The sequence below is a fragment of the Lithobates pipiens genome, unplaced genomic scaffold (assembly GCF_037356315.1).
Source record: "Lithobates pipiens isolate NorthernLeopardFrog02 unplaced genomic scaffold, aLitPip1_a1.2 Scaffold_8, whole genome shotgun sequence".
In the NCBI taxonomy this organism is placed as follows: domain Eukaryota; kingdom Metazoa; phylum Chordata; class Amphibia; order Anura; family Ranidae; genus Lithobates; species Lithobates pipiens.
Window position 1 is genome coordinate 144,993,684 of NW_027507903.1, and position 25,824 is coordinate 145,019,507.

Consider the following 25,824-nt stretch of genomic DNA (forward strand, 5'->3'; position numbering starts at 1 on the left):
TAAACCTTTCAAAAATAGAAACACAAGGACTGCCATTTTGACTTCCATCTGAAAATGGTAATTGCCTGAGCCCAGAAGTGTTTATCTGCATTCTTGTTCCTGGTCACGTAAATATTGAAGCCAAAGGATCAACATTAAAGTCACATATCTAGCATTTTTCAAAGGAGTAGTCAGAAATAGCAGCTTCCATGTTCCTCACAAAATAGGATTTCTACAACGCAACCATAATATAACGAATCAGCTCCTTAAACAACTTACTCATATATAACCAGTGAAGAAAACGCTTACCCATCGGGTGCTACCATCTTGTTATTATCCATGCATACATCAGCATCCAGGGGGAGTGGTTTAAGATATACAAGATTATGATTTAAATAAAAAGGCACATGTTTATGTTTACATGCTTGAGGAATAAAAACAGGTCTGTAAATGTACCTGGCACTGCTGTTCACCTTCTGCACATGCTATTTGCCAGGCCCTGTCCGATTTACAATCTTTTGAGTCAATTATGCAGAAAAACATGCATATTAAAAAGTAGCCAGTGTTGATTTTTATTAAAGATATAGAAAAGTAATACCAAAAAAGTCATAACGGCATACTTACAAAGGTCTTAGCTTTTAGTCTTTCCTCCTCAGTAGCAGCTTTCTCACGCAAGACTGCTCTGGTCAGTTGTTCAGTTGAAGCAGTTCTTTCCCGTTCCAGGACTTTCCCAATTTCCTCTTGCATCAGTATCCCATGTTCTAATCTATAAAAAAAAAGGAAAATATTAAATAGCAACTTAAGAAACTAAAACTGTCCTCTTTAAACCACTGAACATTAAGAATATACTATCCCACATTTCATTTTCGTAATATGTGTCTTTTGTACCATGTACTTGTTTACATGTTAAACAGTATCCCGTTCTTCTTGTATTGCTTCCTTTGTGTAAAATGCCCAGTGACCTTGCCAGTCTCCATAATTTTCCATTTCAAACTTTCACTAGGAAGATCAGTGTGCTGATGTTTCTCCACCCCCACAAGCCTCTTATGCAGCTGAAAACAGAGATAATGTGATCACTTATAAGAAAAAAAAATCTACATTTATAAACGTATGCATTACCCCTTGTACACACGGTCGGACATTCCGACGGAAAATGTTCGTTCGGACCGTGTTGTCGGATAATCCGACTGTGTGTGGGCTCCATCGGACTGTTTCCATCGGAATATCCGACGGACAAAGTATAAGAGCTGGGCTATAAAACTTTCCGACAACATGATCCGATCGGACTTTGTCCGATTGTGTGTAGAGAATTCCGATCGGACAAAGTGCCAAGCATGCTCAGATCAAATTCCTAGACTAAAGCTATTGGCTACTAGCCTGAACGTAGTCCCGTCGTAATGAAATAATGTCATCACGTTCAGAATGATCAGATTTTCCAACAACTTTGTCCAACCATGTGTATGCAACACCGGTGTCGGACAAAATCCTATGGATTTTGTTGTCAGAAAGTCCGACCGTGTGTACAAGGGCTAAGAGATGCACTGAAATTTCGTCTGAAAGTCGATAAGAAAAAAAGTATCGATAACGGCACCGAAAATGCACCATGTTTTTGCCATGATTTTACCATGTATCTTGCGGCAATTTTACTGCAAATTCATGGCGATTTTACTGTGCTTATGGTGTCATTTTCATAGCTCATGTGACTCAAAAACCACATCAAAAATTTAACACGGGCACGTTGATGCGTCCTTACTGTGTTTTCAATGCACTTGAACTGGAAAGCTTTTTGTTTTTTTTAAACCACTTCAGCCCCGGAAGATTTTACCCCCTTCCTGACCAGAGCCAAAAAGGTTTTGCCTTTCATTTCTATTTTACACCCCATTCACACCTGAGCGTTTTGTAGCTTGAAACCTGAAGCTACAAAACGCTAGAGGGGAAAAATTCTATTATTCTCAATGGAGATGGTTCACATCTCCACTACATGTTTCGCCTGAAGCTCAAACAAGTTCCAGAACCTTTTTTTGTCGCTCGAATTGAGCAGATTTGGGCGTTTTTCTTCTTTTAACACTGGTGACCTTTTGCCCTGCACAAAATCGCGGCAAATCGCGGTAAAAAGCGCAGTAAAAACCGCCGCGAATCGCGGTAAAAAACGCCGCAAAAAACGCTTGAAAGCGCTACGCTCAGGTGTGAATGCAGGCTTAAACTGGCTTGTTTTACAAGGTGACAGTCTCCTGCCGGGAGCAGACAATGGTTCGACAGGAGGGATTTCCTTGTCGGCGCTGTCCGTGCAGATGGGGGAATTGTGAGAATTTCTTTTGTGCAACCTGTGGCTGCAGGAAAGAAATTTGCACCCTCAATGGCCAGCCTAACTGGGTTTTAAGGAGAACACAAGAGAGAACAACACACAACACTCACAGAAGAGGAGAGTGGACAAAGATGCCACATCAAATAGATTTTAATAACTAAGCACATCCAAAAAATAAAATAAAACCACCTGTCACATTACAAAGAAAGTAAGTGATCTAAAGTATTTGGATGAACTCCCCTGAAAATGTTCATTTCTGAAGAAAAAGTAACGGTAAACACGTGTACTGTGCATAAATACTCTGAAGGTTAACAACCATTGCTTAGAATTATGCTGTCCTGGCCCAGAGAATAAAAGGAATCTGTCGATTTGAAGTTGTCCCCCTTGAACTAACAACATGAATAATTTAGCTCTCAATCAGCTTGGCTTCATAATAGTCTCAGCCATTTACCAAAGCGATCAGTCCCTGCTCATTCAACTCAGGGCTAGATGTAACTATATGAAAATGGCTATAATTGCAGTGAAAGTAAATCACTCAATTCAGAAAAAATAAAATAAAACCTATAATAAAGCATATTCCCAGTGGATTCAATTACTTACACAATCACAAAAAAAAGTCAATATTATAATTAAAAAGTTCGGTCTTCCTCTTCTGCACAACAGGAAGTCAGGAAATTCACAAGCAGACATCAAGCTGACCACATGCAAATAACTGCCATTGTAAATTCTGTGCCTGATGATTAAACATTGATTACCTATGTATTTTACAGCACAATTTTAGCGACTTTGGCAGCAAAGTTCAGGCTAATCTTTTTTAGACAACACAAAAAACAAAACAAAAAAAAAAAGACGATTTATCATGCAAGCAATTTCTAGAAAGGACTGTTCAATGATTAGTAAAGAAATGCTAACCTCCACATTCCCAAAATCTCAAGATATTACTATTCATGTACAGAATAAAATACAGATACTCCTCGTTTAACGACTTAACTGTTTAAAGACCACTCGGATCTAAGACCAGCTCTCCCCACCCTAACCCCCTGCTATACATCATTGTATTGTACAGTACAGAATTTCCGTTTGTGTTCTGTACTTATGCAGATAAAACAACATTATTGAGATGGAGTTTTCTGTTTAGACCTTTTTTCACAATACAGTACAGTAGTTAACAATGCTTAAAAATAGGATTTTTCGACTCACCGTAAAATCCTTTTCTCTGTAATTCACCGAACGACACAGCTCCTCTCTGTAGCTAAATGGGTTGTATAGCCTGCCATTAGGAGAACTAGGCAAAATTGGGACTACATGTCGCACCGGTTGAACAAAGGTACTCACTAATGAGTGAGACGCCAGGGGTCGCTGGAAAAAAACAGCCAAAGCTGAAATTTTCCCCTTGATGGTGCTCAATGCGAACTTCTGGTCTACACCTTGCTGAAGAAACAGCAGGATCCTGGATATAGAGAAAGAGCGCGGATGCCACCCTTTCTCCTCACACATGGAGACATAGGCCTTCCAAGTACGATGGTATATCTTCCTGGAAGAAGATTTCCGCGCCCTCAACATAGTTGGAATCACAGAGTCCAACAGACCCCGGTTCCTCAATACCTGGCTTTCAACAGCCATGCCGTTAAAGCCAGCGATGGTAAAGCAGGGTGAAAGATTGGACCTTGAGATAGGAGGTCCTCCCGCAACGGCAGTCGCCAGGGAGCGTCTGCCACCAGACGCACCAGGTCTGTGTACCAGGCCCGCTGAGGCCAATCTGGGGCAACCAGGATCACTGGGATCCCCTCGGCTTCCACTCTGCGCAGCAGGCGTGGAAACAGTTTTAGTGGGAGGAAAGGCATAGATCAGCTGGTACTGATCCCACGGAGCCACCAGCGCGTCTGACGCGTCTGCCCACGAATCTCTGGTCCTGGACAGGAATCTCAGTACCTTCCGTTTGAGACGGGAGGCCAATAGATCCACATCTGGTGTGCCCCACCCTCAGGCACAACAGCCTGAACATCTCCGGATGCAAAGCCCATTCTCTGGGTCCAGCATCTGTCGACTCAGATAGTCCGCCTGCCAATTTTCCACCCCTGGGATGTAAATGGCCGACAGGGCCGGTACTTCGGTGTCGCTCTGCCCACCGAAGTATGTGAGCAACCTCCCGAGCAGCAGCTGAGCTTCTTGCTCCTCCTTGGGGATTTATGTAGGCCACAGCCATGGCGTTGTCGGACTGTGTTCTGATCGGACACCCTTGAAGACTCATTGACCATGTGTGGAGGCACAGCCTGATCGCTCTCAATTCGAGCAGATTGATCGGCAACTTGGATTCCTCCGCCGACCAGAGGCCCTGAGCCGACTGAATCCCCATTACTCCACCCCAGCCGGACAGACTGGCGTCCGTAGTGATCACCGTCAATGTCAGAGGAAGGAACGATTTCCCAGACTGAATTGCTGGGGACCTCAACCACCAGATCAGGGAGTCCCTGACTGGTTGACTCACCTGGATCTATCGATCCAGGGACAATGGAGATTTGTCCCACTTCGTCAAAATCTCCTTCTGCAGGACTCTGGTGTGGAACTGGGCATAAGGTACTGCCTCGAAAGAGGCCACCATGAGCCCTAGTACTCGCATGCAAAAGCGGAGCGACGACCACTTGCGGCTCATCAGTAGATTGATCGCCGATCTGAGAGTCCTCAATTTGTCTGAGGGGAGAAAAACCCTTGCTTCCCTGGAGTACAACAGTAACCCCAGGTACTCGAGACGCTGAGTCGGTACAAACACCGACTTCTTTAGATTCAACTGCCACCCAAATTCTTGCAGGGTCTGCAAAGTGATCGCCACATCCTCCTCTAATTCTGAGGTGGAAGAAACTCTCAGGAGGAGATCGTCTAGGTAACCCACGATCGCGATCCCGCTTTGTCTCAGCAACGCCAATACTGGAGCCAGTACTTTGGTAAAGACACGGGGGACTGATGCCAGGCCAAAAGGAAGAGCCACAAACTGGTAGTGGGCTTCCCCGACTGCCAAATGCAGAAATTTTTGATGCCAAAGGCATATGGGTATGTGCAGGTAAGCATCCTGAATGTCCAAGGACGTCAGCAAGTCCCCTTGGAGTGCAGCGACTACTGAGCGAACTGATTCCATTCTGAACCTCTGCACTTTTACAAAGTGATTGAGGGCCTTCAAGTCCAAGATTGGACTACCCCTTCCTTCTTGGGAACCACAAACAGATTTAAGTAGAACCCCTGGTACAACCGGTACAATCACCCCCTGATTCAGCAAGTCCCTCACCGCCCCTAACAGGGCCTCCCGGGGAACCGGGGACATGGGTATGCTGGAGGGGAAGAATCTGTTTGGCGGCCAAGAGAGAAACTATCTTGTAGCCTGTGGAAATCAGATCACAGACCCATTGGTCGGATAACCGGGGAGGTACACTGGGCTGCAAACGCCCGAAGACGACCCCCCACCCGAAAAGTGGGTGGGGGCAAACCTTCATGCGGTAGCACTTTTGTTCGCAGGCTTGTTAGGCTTGTGGTTCCAGGGATATTTTTTACCGTTTTGACGGGGGCGTCCTGTCGGGCTGGGGGCGTTTTGCCGAAGCACCGGGCGGACGAAAAAGCCGCTTGTGAGCGGAAAAAGAAGGCCCTTGCCTGCGGCGTGGCTCCTTAGCCTTCCTGGCCTGTGGGAGTAGCGTACTCTTACCACCCATGGCATTCTTAATGTCATCCAATGAGGCTCCAAAGATCCGTCAGGGCTTTCTTGGATGCCTGGTCAGTAGACCAGCATTTCAGCCAAATGAGGCGCCTCAGCACCACCGCTGACACTGAAGCCTTGGATAAAAGGGGGAGAGTATCCAGGGCCGCGTCACAAACGTACTTAAGGCCATGCACTAGTTGGTCTGCTAGCTCTATGCAGACAAAGGGGACGTTCTGCTCTGCCAATTCGCGGTGCAAAAGATTTGCCCACTCAGTCAGTGTCTGCGACACCAGTGCGGATGCCATTACAGGTCGCACGGCTGACCCCACAGCCGTAAACAAGGAACGAGCCACTGCCTCGGCCTTTCTGTCCGTGGGATCCTTGAATGCAGGAGTCCCCTCAACCGGGATCGTGGTTACTTTATTTAACCTAGATACTGGGGGGTCCACGACTGGAGGAGCCGACCACTTTTTGAGAAGGCTTCCCTCAAAGGGATAACGCACCGCCAAAATTTTTGGGGACCGAAAAGGTCCGTTGTGGGCGACCCCATTCCCTGTAGATGAATTAGTCACCGTAAGTGAACGTGCTGGCTTGCGGGACCCAAAAGGGACCGATACATCAGCAGAGGAATCAGCTGGCTCCTGAATCTTCAGGGTATCATGCACAGCTGTGGATAAGTGCTGCAAACAAGCGCCTTGTCGCGCCCGGACGGTAATCATCCTCACTGTCCAAACGGTCCTGGTCAGCCACGTCTGATAGGTCAGAGCAGGGGTCTCCAGCCACAGCAGGGCCCGAGTCTGCATCAGAGCTCTCCCCAGAGGATGGGGGGGGGGCAGGGGCCTCTTACGTGCACCTTTCCTGCCACGTGCCGCCTCTATCTTAGCAACATAGGAGTCAAGGACCGCCATCAGGGTGTCCATGCGCACCGCGCTAACCGCAGGTGACCCGGTTGTTATAGCCTGGATTTCGGTGGAAGAAACACCAGTTTCTGAAGCCATGCTGACCCTAGCCTGTCTGCCACCTGCAAGGGGACTTAGGACAGTGAAGGTGCCACCCTCCTGCTGCCGCCGCATGGGGGGGTACTTAGCGCTAAACTTACCACCCTGGGGCATTCATTTGAAAGCCACAAGCAGGGCCTGTAGTCCCTAGGAGGTTCCCAGTTGCAGAGAGGAGAAAACTGTATCAGCAGCAGCAGCTATAAACAGCGGTGAAACGTTCTGCAGAGCCAGCTTCAGCATTCAGCAAAGAGCCATCCAGCGTCCTGTACACACAGTGGACACAGGAAACAGCAAGTGAGAGCACATGTAATGCTTCCACAAGCGAACAGCTGCGAAAAAAGCGCTCAGGCTTCAAGAAAATGGCTGCCAATGTAACTAATAGGAAATCCTAAAAAAAACGGCTGCTGAAGCTCACTAGGGGAATATCAGCTTTCCCACATCCAAGATAGCCACCGGACGGCGCCATGCGGTGACAGAACAAAAAATAGAAACGTGCTGCCTGCTTACAGCCAGAACAACCTCCACAAACACCTTTAGGGACCCCCTGGACCAGGACCAGCTCCAGCCGCACAGAGCCCCCACAGGTGAGAAAACAGCGAACACACAGCCACCCCCTCAGAGGAGGAAAGGAGGGGTGATAGGGACTTGGGAGAGAAGATAGGTAGGTGAGGTGGCCCCCAAATAGACCCCCCAGGGAATGCCCAGCTGCTCCCCCCACCAAGGCAGGGAGAGGGAGAGGGAGAGGGAGAGGGAGAGGGAGAGGGAGAGGGAGAGGGAGAGGGAGAGGGAGAGGGAGAGGGAGAGGGAGAGGGAGAGGGAGAGGGAGAGGGAGAGGGAGAGGGAGAGGGAGAGGGAGAGGGAGAGGGAGAGGGAGAGGGAGAGGAGAGAGAGAGAGAGAGAGAGAGAGAGAGAGAGAGAGAGAGAGAGAGAGAGAGAGAGAGAGAGAGAGAGAGAGAGAGAGAGAGAGAGAGAGAGAGAGAGAGAGAGAGAGAGAGAGAGAGAGAGAGAGAGATTATATATACACACATACACACTATATATATATATTACATTTTCATCAGTCCCTGCCCTCAAGGAGCTTACAATCTAAAGTATATCTTATTATGGCAAACTTTTCACCTTAGAGATCAGGAAATGCCTCACTGCCTGTGATTATTGCAGCGCAGTTCTGACTTCCTGGCGTGCTCTGCACGTGGGCTGTGCGAACACGCAGGAGCTCATCCTTACTCAGAAGACTGAAGATATCCACACTTGTGAAGGAGTTTGGGGGCGCTATATCGCTGTAGTGGAAGTTAGGTTTTCACTTTTAGCCAGTTGGTTAAAAAAAAAAACAGATTCCTGCATCTACAGAACTGAGGTGGATGCAGGAATCCATTCACCCACCCCTGCTGGGATATTGTATTTGGACATCGGGAACTCTCCCGTTAATATACACCGATCAGCACTGAAAATGGCTGATCAAAAAAAGTTTTCCAGCGGATCCATTCAATAGACGCAGATCTAAAGAATCTTTTCTGTTAAACTGGAAGGGCTACACAATTCAAAAATTGGCCAAATTTCTATCCATGTGTACCCAGATTTAAGTTCTAGTTTCATTTTGCTTTGAAGAATTAACAAGAAAGGAGGTGTTCTACAGTCCTGTCCCAGAGTGACAATGCTGATTCTTGATATATACAGTATGATGAGTGAGTAATGTTACCCAATCATAGCAAGTATGTTAATTGCCAAGATAACGGGTAAAAAAAAATAATAAAAAAAAAATAAAGCTGCAATATATTTAACCACTTCCCGACCGCCGCACGACGATGTACGTCGACAGAATGGCACGGGCAGGCATAAGGGCTTACATGTACGTCCTTGCCTGCCCGCGGGTCGGGGGCCCGATCGGCCCCCTGCCCGGTGCCTGCGGCGGTCGGTATTCGTTCGGGAGCGATCCCGGACGAGGGGACGGCCATTCATTCATGGCCACCCCCTCGCGATCGCTCCCGACGAATGAAAATGCTCCGTGACATCACTTCCTCTCCTGTAATGTAAACACAGGAGAGGAAGTGATGTAATCTCTCCTCCGTGTCGGTATTTTTCGTTCCGACACAGAGGAGAGAGGATCGGTGAGTTGCACCAACACGACACTACACAGTAGAACATGCCAGGCACACTCACACCCCCCCGATCACCCCCCCAATTACCCCTGCCCCCCAGTCACAGTGACACCAATGTCATTTTTTTTTTTTTTTTGCATTGGTGTCATTTGTGACTGTAATAACTGTTAGGGCAGTTAGGGTTAGCCCCCTTTAGTTCTAATGTACCCCCCTAACCCCCCCAATAAAGGTTTAACCCCGTGATCACCCCCCGTCGCCAGTGTCACTAAGGCTGGGTTCACATTGCAGCGGTTTATGAGAACGAATGTGATTCGCACCGCACTGCAGTGCAAATCACATCCGATCTCTGTGCGATTCGAGTTCAGCCATACAGATAGTATGGCTGAATTCGCATCGCACCCGCCGCAAATTCGCACGGGACCCTTTTTTTGGTCCGCAGCAGAATCGGATCGCATGGGTGTTCACACCATGCGATCCGAGTTTGCAGATCGCACTGCGATATGCAAACTGATCTGGGGGTGTCATTAACATTTCACCGACACTCCCAGCAGTTCGCATAGGGCAGTGTGAACTGCCGCCGGGAGGCATGCGATGCGGGAACCCGCCGCGGATTCGTGGCGTTCCCGCATCGCTCCAGTGTGAACCCAGCCTAATAAGCGATCGTTTTTCTGATCGCTGTATTAGTGTCACAGGTGACGCTAGTTAGGCAGGTAGGTATTTAGGTTCGCCGCAGCTTTTTATAGCGCCAGGGACCCCCATATACTACCGCATAAAGCCCCCTAAATGCCCCCTATTTAACCCTTTCACCAGTGATCACCATATAACTGTTACAGGTGACGCTGGTTGGTTAGTTATTTTTTTATAGTTTCAGGGCACCCGCCATTTATTACCTAGTCTCACTAGTGTACCCCTAAATTTAGGGGTGTCTACTTTCCAAAATGGGGTCATTTGGGGGGGGTTTGTGCCATCTTGGCATTTTATGGCCTTCAAAACTGTAACGCCCTTAGAAAGCCTGAAGGCGGTGCTTGGTTTTCGGGGCCCCGTACGCGGCTAGGCTCCCAAAAAGTCCCACATATGTGGTATCCCCATACTCAGGAGAAGCAGCAGAATTTATTTTGGGGTGTCATTTCACATATGCCCATAGCATGTGTGAGCAATATATCATTTAGTGACAACTTTGTGTAAAAAAAAAAAAAAAAATTTTTTTTTTGTCATTATTCAATCGCTTGAGGCAAAAAAATAAAATATTCAATGGGCTCAACATGCCACTTATCAATTTCCTTAGGGCGTCTACTTTCCAAAATGGGGTCATTTGGGGGGGTTTTGTACTGCCCTGCCATTTTAGCACCTCAAGAAATGAGATAGGCAGTCGTAAACTAAAAGCTGCGTAAATTCCAGAAAACGTACCTTAGTTTGTAGATGTGACAACTTTTGCGCAAACCAATAAATATACAATTATTGACTTTTTTTTTACCAAAGACATGTGGCTGAATACATTTTGGCCTAAATGTATGACTAAAATTGAGTTTATTGGATTTTTCTAATAACAAAAAGTAGAAAATATCATTTTTTTTTCAAAATTTTCTGTCTTTTTACGTTTATATCGCAAAAAATAAAAATCGCAGAGGCAATCAAATACCATCAAAAGAAAGCTCTATTTGTGGGAAGAAAAGGACGCAAATTTTGTTTGGGTACAACATTGCATGACTGCGCAATTACCAGTTAAAGCAGCGCAGTGCCAAATTGTAAAAAGACCTCTGGTCATTTACCAGCAAAATGGTCCGGTCTGAAAGTGGTTAAAGTGGTTTTAAAGGCAGGTATTTTTTAGGCTTACTGCATCAAGGTAAAAAATCTTTTACCGTTACTGCCTCTCCCCCCTTCTTAAACATCTACCTGACACCATTCTCAATCCAGTGATGTCCCTGCCAGCAGCACTATTCCTGCATTCATGGGCTTGGCTGAGAGCAGCGGGAGCCATTGGTTCTTGCTGCTGTCAGTCAAACCCCTTCGAGGGAGCGGGAGGAGGGGTCAAGCCACGCTGTGTCAACAGATGCACGCAGCCTGGCTTAGGATCAAGCCCACACGAGTGCCCTCATAGCAAACGGCTTGCCATGGAGGGCATTCCTGATAAGAGGAGGAGCATGCAGCACTGACAAGGGACCCCAAAAGAGGTTAGGCCCCGTTCACACTGAGGCATTCTTCAGGCGCTACAAGCGCCTGTATAGTGCCTGAAAAAAGCAGCTTTCACTCCAGTGTGCTAGCCAGAGGGCTTTCACACTGGAGCGGTGAGCTAGCAGGACGGTAAAAAAAGTCCTGCTAGCAGCATCTTTGGAGTAGTGAAATCAATGGAGCGTCCTGCAGCAGTGCTTTGCAGGCAGTTGTTTTAACCCTTTTTCTGCCGCTAGCGGGGGTTAAAACCGCCCCACTAGTAGCTGAATACCGCCATAAAAATAGCGCCGCTTTACAGCCGACTCCCGCACCGCCCCAGTGTGAAAGGGGCCTTAGGGTCAGAGCCGATAAGTATAACATCAACAATCCAAAGACATGCAGGTAGGTTAATTGGCCTCTGTCCAAAATTGGCCCTAGTATATGAATGGGGACCTTGGATTGTGGGGACCGACGGGAGTGTGCAATGTATAGGGATAGGGACAATTGTAGACACTCACTCAGGTTGAACTGGATGGACTGGTGTCTTTATTCAACCTAACTATGAAACATGTTTGTTATTTTAAATTTAATTATTTTTTTATTACCTTAAGAGCCCATTCACACAGGGGCAACTCCTGATCCGACTTCAGGTCGCCCCTAGTCGCCTCAGGTCGCCTCAGGTCGGACAACATTTAAAAAGCAATGTAAGTGAAAGAGAGCCGTCTTAATGCACACTACTGAAGTCGCTCCGACTTCAGAAAAGGTTCCTGTACTACTTCTATCCGACTTGTAGGCGACCGGTACCCATTGATTTCAATGGAGATCGCCTCCAAGTCGGATCTCCGTCTATACGGAGGCGACTCTGACGGAATTATCAGCTCTGAAGGGGGAACTCCACGGCAAATTTCTGAAAAAAATTTGGCGTGGGTTCCCCCTCCGAGAGCATACCAGGCCCTTAGGTCTGGTATGGATTCCAAGGGGAACCCCCTACGCCGAAAAAACGGCGTGGGGGTCCCCCCCAGATCCACACCAGACCCTTATCCGAGCACGCTACCCGGCCGGCCAGGAAAGGGGGTGGGGACGAGCGGGCGCCCCCCCCCCCTCCTGAGCCGTACCAGGCCGCGTGCCCTCAACATGGGGGGGTGCCTTGGGGGAGGGGGGCGTGCGGCCCCCCCACCCCAAAGCACCTTGTCCCCATGTCGATGAGGACAAGGGCCTCTTCCCGACAACCCTGGCCGTTGGTTGTCGGGGTCTGCGGGCGGGGGGCTTATCGGAATCCGGGAGCCCCCTTTAATAAGGAGGCCCCCGGATACCGGCCCCCCACCCTATGTGAATGAGTATGGGGTACAATGTACCCCTACCCATTCACCTGTGGAAAAAAAGTACAAAAAAAAACCACAACACAGGGAAAAAATATTTTATTGCACAGCTCCGGGGGTCTTCCGTCTTCGGGGGTCTTCTCGCCGGACTCCTCCGCTATCTTCTTGTAGCTCTTTTACTAGCGGAGGAGTCCGGCTTTCTTCCTCCCCGCCGCCGGCCTCTTCTCCCGACTTCGGGGGTCTTGTCCCCCTCTTCGGTTCTTCTGCCGGGCCACCGCGCCTTCTTATAGCTCTTTTGCAGGCGGTGGCCCGGTCTTCTGTCGCCGCCGCCGCCGCCGCCTTCCGTTCTTCTTCTTCTTCTTCTCCAGGAGATGTTGACACGACGCTCTCTCCGGCCACAATGCCAGGGACGCGCTCCGCTGCCACTTATATAGGGACAATGGGGCGGTGTCACATGGGTTGATGTCACATGGGTTGGTCACATGGGTTGATGTCACATGGTGACCCCGCCCCCTTACCATGTGACATCAACCCATGTGACCAACCCATGTGACATCAACCCATGTGACACCGCCCCATTGTCCCTATATAAGTGGCAGCGGAGCGCGTCCCTGGCATTGTGGCCGGAGAGAGCGTCGTGTCAACATCTCCTGGAGAAGAAGAAGAAGAAGAAGAAGAAGAAGAAGAAGAAGAAGAAGAACGGAAGGCGGCGGCGGCGGCGACAGAAGACCGGGCCACCGCCTGCAAAAGAGCTATAAGAAGGCGCGGTGGCCCGGCAGAAGAACCGAAGAGGGGGACAAGACCCCCGAAGTCGGGAGAAGAGGCCGGCGGCGGGGAGGAAGAAAGCCGGACTCCTCCGCTAGTAAAAGAGCTACAAGAAGATAGCGGAGGAGTCCGGCGAGAAGACCCCCGAAGACGGAAGACCCCCGGAGCTGTGCAATAAAATATTTTTTCCCTGTGTTGTGTTTTTTTTTTGTACTTTTTTCCACAGGTGAATGGGTAGGGGTACATTGTACCCCATACTCATTCACATAGGGTGGGGGGCCGGTATCCGGGGGCCCCCTTATTAAAGGGGGCTCCCGGATTCCGATAAGCCCCCCGCCCGCAGACCCCGACAACCAACGGCCAGGGTTGTCGGGAAGAGGCCCTTGTCCTCATCGACATGGGGACAAGGTGCTTTGGGGTGGGGGGGCCGCACCCCCCCCATGTTGAGGGCACGCGGCCTGGTACGGCTCAGGAGGGGGGGGGCGCCCCCTCGTCCCCACCCCCTTTCCTGGCCGGCCGGGTAGCGTGCTCGGATAAGGGTCTGCTGTGGATCTGGGGGGGACCCCCACGCCGTTTTTTCGGCGTAGGGGGTTCCCCTTGGAATCCATACCAGACCTAAGGGCCTGGTATGCTCTCGGAGGGGGAACCCACGCCAAATTTTTTTCAGAAATTTGCCGTGGAGTTCCCCCTTGAGCTCATTCTCTGCTTGGCCACGGCAAAAGTCGCCTGGCCTGGGGCGACTTGTAAGTCGTCCCAAGTCGGGCTTGAAGTCATCACAAGTCGTTTTGAAGTCGTCCCAAGTCGCGCTGTGATCTTAACTCAAGTCGTGTCCAAGTTGCCTGACTCAAGTCGCCTACAAGTCGTGTTGCCCCTGTGTGAATGGGCTCTTACAAATCACTTTAAGTTTTGATCTTCAGTTTAAATCCAATACAAATGCTACCTTCTCCTAGAAGTCTATACAGAGCTTGAGGGCAAATTACAGGATTATAGCTTCCCTGGCCATACCCTGTAGTTACTTTCACTGGGAGTTTCAACTTTGATGCAATACTTGCACCCAAGGGATGACATTGATAAAAGTACTTCTCTTTACAATACTGGGACTGATAATGAGATTATGGGAAAGAAAAAATACCATTTATTCTGAGAGAATTCTACAGATGCACCCAAAAGGTCTATTTCTACATATGCACGTTATGATTTTAGTGGGGTTTGATGAAGCCCTTGCAATTTATACTGTTGATCAGCAAGAGAAGTTTCACTTTGAATTAAAAAAATAGACTTGAAATAAAACATGCAGCTCTGCTCGATGCAGCCAACAAATAATAAATACACGAGCCGCGTTTGGGAATATTATCACCAAACCCAAGTCTTTGCGATAATAAAGAATTCAATCCTTTCTGTTTATTCTCTCAAGGCCAAGCCAAGGAAACTAGAATAAACATGTTATTAAAACAGAGATCAATAGGAAAAAAGCTCTTGTGTGTACCAAAACACAAAAGGTTAGGTCCCATGTATCGATTTTAATATAACACTTTTTGCTCAGCCTCCCAAAGGGTTCTTTTTAAGTATTACTTTCAATTTTTCTTTTCCTTTGTATCAGACATGGGATACGAGTTATTTTCTGTGGCAAAAGGGGGAATTAATAAATTATTGACTGTGAAAAAGCTGTAATACATTGATAAAGGTTGGCAATATAATAAAACATAAGGCTTGATTGACATCTAAAAAAAAAATGTAATTACTTTTCATGACAACTCCTGTTCAAGACTACCACCTCAAAGTGTACAATTTGTAATAAATTACACAAAATATTGTATACTGAAATTGAAGGGACTGAAATAAATGCTTTCCCTCATTTTATTTCACCTCTCTATATTATAACCATTAATAATCATTCTCTATACCAAAAGCACAGAATTTTAACCGGGTGTATCCATACCAAAACTAAGAGCCCGTTAACACTTGCTCAAAATACTGGTGCTTATCAAACGCGCCTAGAGTATTAATGAACGTTAATAGGTGCGGTTGATAAAAGTTTAATGAGCATTGAAAACGCTCCCCCAAACGCCCTATGCGTGTTTGTGGTGCAGTTCACAAGCGTTTTTGGCTTGTTAAAACTGCATCAAACGCCTATAACGTGGACCAATGTGAATGTACAATGTATAGGTAAAGTGCTGCGTAAGTTGACAGCGCTATACAAGTACCTTAAATAATAATAAATAATATAATAGCTGGTTGTTGAGGAGCAGGCTGGGAAGCCGGTTGCCACATCCTTAATTATAGCTGTAAGCGGGCTTCCCCGCCGACAGCTGAACGTAAGAAAAATAATTACTGCCAAGAAAAAAAAAATAATACAGAATATTTCCAAAATTATAAATACAATTCATAGACACAATATGTCATCAAATATCATTAATCAGCAGCGCTATTATCACTCATATAATGATAAATTGTATAAAATATACATCTCTCAATGTCCAATATAACATAATTAAGACAGCATACTGAAACGAACACTCAGCACTGGAAGCAGTATCAGATAGTGATAAAGGAGTGAAAGTCCCAATACTTAATGGTGATAGCAATATTGTCTGAAGTGCCCCCTTCCACCAAATTGCTCCACACTTGCGTCACACTCCCCTCTGGGGTTCAAACTCACCACACTTCCAAAATCAATGGGCCTTAATTATAACTCCCATGTCTCTGCAACCTTATGTCTTCCTAAAGGCCCATACACATGATCTGACTTTTTGACAACAAACATGCAAATTAAGGCTGCAACTAACGATTATTTTCATAATCGATTAGTTGGCCGATTATTGTTTCGATTAATCGGTTAATAACCTTTGGGGAAAAAAAGTGGGTCAAATTGACGTTAATTTCCAACCACAGCGACGGGACAATTTGGAAATAGAAAACTTCTTAGTTAAAGGAATTTTCAGACAGTGTATGTGGTTTTCGTTCAGAAATTACATTCATTTTAAAAACAGAATGTTAAAAACAAGTGAAAATTTCAAACAAAATTCTTTCATTCAGCGAATGTCCAAAGATTTTTCATCTGAATATTCTCATCTGAAAATTGATCTGTGTGGCCAGCATAAGGCTCGGTACACACCTATGCAGCTTGCTTTTTGCTGTACGTTTAGATTTTTGCGCACGTGATTTTACTGCAATCTGCTTTTTTTTGGACAAATTAAAAAACAGAAATTGCTGCAAAAACGCATTACATGCTTTTCTGCAGCTTCTCCATTGAAGTATATTGAACCAATAAAGCATAATTTTGCGTTAAAAGTCCCTGACCCTTTAAGATGTGAACGTGTCCCATAGGAAACCATGTAAATGAACTGTAGTGAATTTCTGCAAAAAGCAGAAATAAACACATGGATGTGAACCAGGTCTAAGCCCTTGTGCACACGGTCAGAGATTCCGACAACCAAATCCGTCCGATTTTGGCCGAAACTGTTGCATACACACGGTCAGACAAAGTTGTCGGAAAATCCAACGCGATTACGTTATTTCGTTATGACGGGACTACGTTCACCCTAGTAGCCAATAGCTTTGGTGTAGGAATTTGATCTGAGCATGCGTGGCACTTTGTCTGATCGGAATTCTCTACACATGATCGGAGTATGTCCGATTGGAGCATTTTGTCGGAAAATTTTACCGGCAAGTTGGAAAAGTTGGTCGGTTGGATACTCTGACAGTCCGATGCAGACCACACACAGTTGGAATATCCGACCAAACGGTTCGATCGGACACATTCCGTCGGAATCTCCGACCGTGTGTACAAGGGCTTAGACCAAGTTTAGTAACATAATGGGATTAAAAAAACTAAAATTAGCCCTTTATAGTTAAAAAAAAAAAAAAAAAAAAAAAAAAAAAAAAAAAAGCAGATAATCACTACTGGAAGGGGTTCATTTTTTTACTGTAGAACAGTGAAAGTAATAATTACAGTAGCAATTATTTGCTCTTTGTACTATAAAGGGCTAATTTTAGTTTTTTTAACCCCATTATGTTACTGGGCGATTAATCGATTATGAAAATAGTAATCGATTAATTTCATAAATCGATTAGTTGTTTCAGCCCTAAAACAAATTAGCTGTTTTGGAGCAACATCCCACCGTGTGTACACTCCATCGGACAAACTTTTTCGGTTTTCATCTGACTTTTGTTGGCTGTGCGAACGGACAAACTTTCTGGCAGCAAAAGTCCGATGGAGCAAAGTCTGATCGTGTGTACAGAAAACAATAGGACTTTTGTACAAAGTACAAACACACATGCTCAGAACCAATGCAAAAGATCAGACAACAATACAGAAGTTGACCAAAGGTGACAGTAAAGAGCAGAAAAACCATGTGATTTGGTGAAAGTTGGCTGAAAAAGTCCTGCCGTGTGTATGCAATACAAGTTCTCGGCCGATGCCCTTTGTACAAAAATCCACGGGAACGTTTTTACAAAGTCTGATCATGTGTATGAGGCTTTAGAGTTATCCAACAGTTCATCCAGACTCACCATATGGGGAAAAAGAAACTCCACATAGTCCAGTTCCGTTTATGAATTTTAATGAAAAAACTCCACACATATACAGGCTTGTCCTCATAAAATTAATACAGTCCTTGTTCCGATTTTGGCCGAATAGCAAGTTGTCATAAGCCATTTTATACAGCCACTCACTGAGGGAATAGGGGATGGCTTCGTAAGATGTCAAAACACCACTCCGCACGCCGTTCACTGCCCCTTCCGGTTTCTTTCCTCAGTATCCTAGAACGCAAGGAAGCCGTGCGACACTTCCAGCTGTCGATAGCTCACGCCCTGACCCGTTTCATCATTAAAATATGTACAAAGGCCATTGCCCTATAATAAAGCCTGACATCAGGTAGTCCCATACCATCTTCTGACTTCCCTTTGCATAGAATATGATAGGCAAGTCTAGGGCTTTTATTATTCCATACAAAAGAGACAAAAGCCCTCCGTATATTTTGGAAAAAACTCTGTGGCAGTGAGATGGGTACTGTATATAAATATAAATTATTTTAGGTAGTATATTCATCTTTATTGCATTTACCCTTCCGAACCAAGTTAATAATTGCCCTTTCCACCTATTCAATTCCTCTATTACCCCCTCCATTAAGGTGCTATAATTCAAATCATATAAAAAAGTTTGGGGTTTGGTGTAATATGCATTCCTAAATAGACAAGAGACTTTTTATTCCATACAAAGGGATAAGAGTTCTGCAGAGTCCTGGTCAATTCAGTGGGCACATGACATGGCAAGATTACAGACTTCTCAAAATTAATCTTAAAATTAGATAAGGCTCCAAATTTAGTTACTTCTGCCATCAACGCTAATAATGAGGACTGTGTTGAGGACAGAGAGAACAATAGGTCGTCCGCATATGCCAAGACCTTATGATCCTGTACCCCAATACACGTCCCCTGTATATCTGTATTTCTTCTTACTTTGCATAGAAAAGGCTCTAATATCATATCAAACAATAATGGAGACAAGGGACCCTTGTCTCATACCATTATACAGGGGTTGACAAATTTGCTTGGAATCTAGGAGCCAGCTAAAAAAGTTAGGAGCCAGGTCCATGACGGCGATCTGGACCTGTCCCTGGCCTGACATGGAGATGAGTGAGGGGAAGATAGCGCCCCCAGCCCCCACCTGTCTCCAAGTCATTGCCCATAGCTCTTAGAGAGACATTTTATTTGTTTTATTTTTTTCAAATGACGATTTTTTTTTAAATTGCATTTTAGTGTAAATATGAGATGTGAGGTCTCTCTGACCCCAGATCTCATATATAAGAGGACCTGTCATGCTTTTTTCTATTACAAGGGATTTTTACATTCCTTGTAATAGGAATAAAAGTGACACACTTTTTTTTAAAAGAACAGTAAAAAAAAAATATTATTAAAAGTTAAAATAAAGAAGAAAAATCTTTTTTTAAACGCGCCCTGTCCCGCCAAGCTTGCGTGCAGAAGCGAACACATATATGAAAGCAATGTTCAAACCACACATGTGAGGTATCGCTGCGAACGGAAGAGTGAGAGCAATAATTCTAGCCCTAGACCTTCTCTGTAACTCAAAACATGCAACCTGTAGAATTTTTTAAACGTCGCCTATGGAGATTTTAAAGGGTAAAAGTTTGTCGCTATTCTATGAGCGGGCGCAATTTTGAAGCATGACATGTTGGGTATCAATTTACACGGCGTAACATTATCTTTCACAATATAAAAAAAATTGGGCTGACTTTACTGTTGTCTTATTTTTTTTTGTTAATTATTTTTCCCCCAAAAAAGTGCGCTTGTAAGTCTGCTGTGCAAATATGGTGTGACAGACATTATTGCAACGACCACCATTTTACTCTCTAGGGTGTTAGAATAAAAAAAAAAAAAAAAAAAAAAAAGTGTATATGTGTGTGTGTGTGTGTGTGTGTGTGTGTGTGTGTGTGTGTGTGTGTGTGTGTGTGTGTGTGTGTGTGTGTGTGTGTGTGTGTGTGTGTGTGTGTGTGTGTGTGTGTGTGTGTGTGTGTGTGTGTGTGTTTAGGTGTTCTAAGTAAATGGAAGGAGATATCTCCATTAGCATTGCTGGTTGTAATTCCAAAGGCCACCACAAGAGGGCGCCAGATTCCAGAAGGAATAGGATTACAGAAGGGAATAGGATCACAGAAGGCCTCAAAGCCGGGGGCTCAATTACCGGCCGCCGGCGGCGAGGCCCGACGCAATCACGCCGGGGGGGTCCACGGAGACAGGAGACCCCCAGCTGTGCTGCCCCAGGTGCCAGGTCGCTAATTCTAGTCGCCAATGCGACCTGGCGCCCGGGTTTTGTCGAGCCCTGCCATTATATATTTAAAAATACTTTGACAGGGTGCCATTTACTTTCACTCTTGCTCGCAGGGCTGTATACAGCACCAATATTCAACCCATCATACGATCACCCACCTTCATTAGTCTTAAAACCTCAGTCATAAAAGCCCAGCTCACCCTGTCAAATGCCTTTTCGGCGTCCATTGATACTGTCACTCTAGGTGTTTTATCTGGTCCATTTTGCATCCAATGGAGGATATGCAAAGCCCTTATGGTGTTATCTCTGGCCTCACGGCCCTTCATGAAAACTGTTTGATCAGGATGAACTAGCTTTACAATGCTCCTGAAGCCTCTGTGCCAGAATTTTGCTAGAACCTTAGTATCTGAAATTGGTCTATAGTTAGCACAGTGTTGTGGATCTTTTCCTACCTTAGGGAGCACTGTAATATAGGCCAATAAAGCTTCTGGAGGTAAAGGATTTGATGTATTGATCGCATTAAAATAATTACACAATTACACAAATTAGTGCAAATTTCTTATAGTATGAATTTGTGAAGCCATCTGGCCCTGGGCTCTTCCCCATTGCCAGATTGGATATTACACCATTCACCTCTTCGACCGTAATTGGCCTATTCCTTTCCTCAGTTACTTTGGTCGGCAGCGAAGGCATTTCCGAGGTCATAATATATTCTCGAATCTCCGCCAATCGCTGTTCTTCAGTAGCGTTTAGTGAGCCTGGTTGGATATTGTATAGAGTTTCATCAAATCTATGAATCTATTTTGTACTATTAAATTATGAACGTGTCTGGCGTCCTGCTGTTTTTTAAACTGTCCAGCTAGAAGGCGTCCACATTCATTACCCTGTTCATAAAACTGGTGTGCGTAAAATCTGGACTTATTTCAAATTTTACAATCCATATATTGTGTCAATTTACCTTGCAGAGTTTCCAATCTCTTGGCATCTGCTGGTCCTACAGATCTTTTATGTTTTGTCTCTAAAGCATTAATCTCTTCCAGCAGATCTGTCACTTCTTTTTGTTTTTCTTTTTTAATCCTTGACCCAAATGCTATCAGGTCCCCCCTAATCACCAATTTATGGGCTTCCCATACAGCTTGTTCAGAGGTTTCTCCAGACACATTCAATTCAAAATATTATTTTAAGTGTTAATGCCTCTACTATATGGCTGTCATCTAACAGCATCTAATTTAGCCGCCATGTTCGTTCTAGATGGCCTATTGAGACTGGACGTATAGTCATGGTTATAGGAGCGTGATCTGAAATCGTTATTGACACTTTCGTACATAGTCAAATCCTTTCCAGGTAAAGCTGATCCACCAGGAAAAGATCCAAACAAGAGTACATATTGTGTATTCTAGAATAATAACTGTAATCCCTTGTCTCATTATGTGTTGCACGCCATCCATCCACCATGGAGGGACCTCAAAAGCTGTTTTAAATCTTTAAAGGATATGGGGGTTTTACCTGTCGAAGTATCCATATTTGGGTCTAGTACTAGATTGAAATCTCCCCCCAAAATCATGAATCCCTCTCTATAACCCTCAAGAAGTTTCAAGGTCTTTATCAGAAAGTTCACTGTTCCTGTGTTAGGCGTATAGACTGAGGCAAAAGGTATAACAATAGCCATTTAATCTCGCCTTTACAAAAAGATAGCGGCCTTCGGGGTCTGAGAGGATATAACATCTATTGGGCATGTCTTTCTAAATACAACGGTCATCCCTCATGCCCTTATGATCGGTGATGGTGCACGGAACCACTGATTAAATGCATATAAATGTGTCACGATCACTCGGGCACCCCGGTCGTATACAAGAGACTTACCCGTAGAAACCCGTCGTGGAGAGCCCGTCGTTTTCCTTTGACGCGCGCTAAAGCCAACGAACGCACTCGCGTCAACACGAACGAGCGCGCACGTGGGTCACGAACGGGAGCACGTTCCCTTGTGAGGGCGCGCTGATCCGTCGTACGTCCGTTTGGCGCCCTAAGGCCTTCTTTAGTCACTGGCTCCCTTCCACCCGTGCTGTCCAGTCTACAGCGTGTCCGTGATCTTGCTATCTGAATCTGTACCCGTTACCCTGGTTCCTGATATCCGGCCTGTTCCTTGACTCCGATCCATTGCTGCCTGCCTACGACCTCTGCTTGTCTGACCACGTCTCTGCCTCATCCCTTGTACCTTGCTGACCGATTCCTGCTGACCCGGCCTGTACCCGATACTTCTGTTTCCGCTTACCCATTGGGTTCCTGGTGCCTCCTGACGACCACCTGCCCAGCAGTCCATCCACTGGTGCCTGCCTGCTACAGATCAGTCCTACCAGCTCTACCTACTCGCTGTCGGTGCCCAGCTGTTCATCTGGACCAGTCTCCATCTGCCAGGCACTTGTGCCCCCTGAACTTTTGAATACCTGTCCTCATCTCCAGGGGTTCATTAGCCAGGGGGATACGAGGGGCCGATCCCTGCATTCCAGGCTCAACTACTAGGTACGTGACAGTACTGGACAGCCATGTCCGAGCCTGCGCAGGGAGCCTCCCCCATGGACGAGCTCTGCCATCATCTGGCCGGCCTTACTCAAGCAGTTAAGAGTTTGCAGGAGGGCTACGGAAGACTGGAGGAACAAGTTCAGGCACTATCTGCTTCAGCACCAGCCGCTTCAGGGGCCCATGCCTCACCTTCAGTAATCATGTTGCCACCTGAACCTAGGGTTCCAACCCCGGAACGATTCACGGGAGACCGAAACAAGTTCAGGGCCTTCCGCAACTCATGCGAACTTTATTTTGCTTTGCAACCCCGGACCTTCTCTCTTGAAGCAACGAAGGTGGGATTCATCATCTCTTTGTTGACAGATGAACCTCAGGCCTGGGCACACCGTTTGTTGGAGTGGAAAGACTCATCCCTAGACTCTGTGGATACCTTCTTTCAGTCAATGTCCAGACTTTACGAGGACCCCCAACTCGCTGCAACCGCAGAAGCAGCCCTATGTGCCCTGCAACAAGGTCGTAGACCTGTGGAGGACTATGTCTCAGAATTCCGGCGATGGAGCGCGGACACAGAATGGAACAACGCGGCCTTGCGTTATCAGTTCCGCTTGGGTCTCTCCGAGGCCTTGAAAGACGAGTTGGCTCGTGTGGGCATCCCCGAGACATTAGAAGCCCTGATAGACACCTCCATCCAAATCGACAGGCGCTTGAGGGAACGCCGCCAGGAACGTTCCTCCGCAGCTACTCGTCCAATCTGGATGTTACCACGGGTGCCTAGTCACCCAACTCCTCCTGCTCCACCCGCATCCACATTGGACACACCGGAACCCATGCAGCTGGGGCTACTTCGCCCGTCTCTGACTCCAGAAGAACGCCAACGTCGCCGGGTCAACAACCTTTGTCTGTATTGCGGAGAGCCTTTGTTCGTTCCTGCCCAGCTAAGATGCGTAAGTGCCTCCTTGTTCCACCTGTCCCCTCACCTGTGTTGACTGATAACCCTTCTCATCTAGCTGTTCCTGTCCTTTTGCAGCTCCCAGGAAGGACTATCCAAACCCACGCGGTTATTGATTCCGGGGCTTGCAGTGGCTTCGTCGACTCGTCTTTCGCCCGAAGAAATAGGATTCCCCTCAGACCAAGAGAGAAGGGGCTCTCGGTATACCTAGCTGACGGGTCTACCTTGGGATCAGGACCAGTGACTCAGGAGACTAGCCCCCTACCCGCTGTCATCGCCGGAACTCACCGAGAACTCTTGTGCCTGGATGTCATTCAGTCTCCCCTGTTCCTAATCATCCTTGGTATGCCTTGGTTGAAGGCACACAACCCACGGATTGATTGGGTTACCGGAACCATCGAATTTCCTTCGGATTACTGCCTCCAGCATTGCTGCCGGAACCCCGACGGGGACTCCTCGGTTCTTCTCTGTTCAGAATCCGATGACGAAACCCGACAAGCGGTACCCAAGGAGTATCACGCTTTCCTAGATGTCTTCAGCAAAAAGGGGGCAGAGACCCTTCCTCCCCATAGGCCATATGACTGCCCAATAGAACTGCTCCCGGGGGCAGAAATCCCCTTTGGAAGGATCTTCCCTCTTTCCGAGTCTGAACTGAGTGCCCTGAAGTCATATCTAGATGACAGTCTAGAAAAGGGATTTATTCGGCCCTCCACCTCCCCGGCGGGCGCTGGAATTTTCTTTGTAGAAAAAAAAGACCACTCCCTACGCCCATGTGTGGACTATCGGGCCCTGAATAAAATCACCATTAAAAATCGTTACCCCCTGCCGCTGGTACCTGAACTTTTTCAAAGACTGGGGTCCGCTAAGTTCTTCTCAAAGTTGGATCCTCGGGGCGCCTATAACCTCGTACGTATCAGGAGAGGTGACGAGTGGAAAACTGCCTTCCGCACCCGCTTCGGGCATTACGAATATTTAGTGATGCCATTTGGATTGTGTAATGCCCCGGCCACTTTCCAGCACTTTGTTAACGACATTTTTAGGGACTATCTAGATTTGTTTGTAATTATTTACCTGGATGATATTTTAATTTTTTCTTCCACCCTAGCCATTCATCGGGAACACGTGAAGAAGGTATTGACCCGTCTCCGTCTCCACGGTTTGTACGCCAAACCAGAAAAGTGTATTTTTGAACAGCAGAGTATCCAGTTCCTCGGCTTGGTCATCTCGGTAAGGGGAGTAGAGATGGATCCACAGAAGATCTCAGCAATCCAAGATTGGCCTGCTCCTTCAGATAGAAAGGGAGTCCAGCGGTTTGTGGGCTTTGCTAACTTCTACCGCAAGTTCATAAAGGGGTTTTCTGCTATTATCGCTCCCATTACCGAGCTGACCAAACAGAACCGAAGGTTTCATTGGACTCCTGAAGCACAAGAGGCCTTCCAGGCCCTGAAGAATCTATTTGTCTCAGCCTCGGTCCTGAAACATCCCGATCCTGCTCTACCATATACCCTTGAAGTTGACGCTTCAGAAATAGCAGTTGGAGCAATACTGTCCCAGAGGCAGGGATCCAAGTCCTTACTTCATCCGGTCGCCTTTTTCTCTCGCAAGCTATCAGAGGCCGAAAGAAATTATGACGTCGGGGACCGTGAGTTATTAGCCATTAAGTCCGCACTTGAAGAGTGGCGCTACTTGCTGGAAGGGGCTACCCACCCAATCTTGGTCTATACCGACCACAAAAATCTAGAGTACCTGAAGACAGCTAAGCGACTAAAGCCTCGTCAGGCCAGGTGGGCACTCTTCTTCTCAAGATTCGTATTCCATATTACCTACCGTCCCGGATCCAAAAATACTAAGCCGGACGCTTTATCCCGCATGTTCAGCCAGCCGGAGAACTTGCCACCTATTGATACCATCCTCTCTGCTGGGAACTTCCTTCTTCTCCAGGGAGATGTGATGTCTCAGCTTAAGCAGGCGTCCATTGGCGCTATACCTCCATCCGGTACCCCGTTATCCTCCAGTGATGGCCTTCTATGGTACGAAAACAGGATTTTCGTCCCCCAGACAGCTCGGACTCTGGTTCTGGCCTCCTGTCATGACCACCCCTTGGCTGGCCACTTTGGGATATTCAAGACCCTGGAATTACTCAGGCGTACCTTCTGGTGGCCACGGATGAAGGACGACTGCAAGCTTGCACCACTTGCATCCGAAGTAAGGGCGACAAGTTAAAGGCCTGGGGTCTACTAAGACCACTACCCGTTCCCGACAGACCGTGG

The 25,824-nt window shown here is 46.7% G+C and overlaps 1 protein-coding gene across 1 annotated transcript in view; it reads right to left on the minus strand.

Annotated features, from left to right (window-relative positions):
* Positions 1 to 25,824, minus strand: part of CHCHD3 (coiled-coil-helix-coiled-coil-helix domain containing 3) — a 290,963-nt gene that overhangs the window by 215,510 nt on the left and 49,629 nt on the right. Inside the window, exon 4 of the mRNA XM_077472597.1 lies at positions 604 to 745. Coding sequence (XP_077328723.1) covers positions 604 to 745 — 142 coding nt within the window. The remainder of the gene's footprint in view (positions 1 to 603; positions 746 to 25,824) is intronic.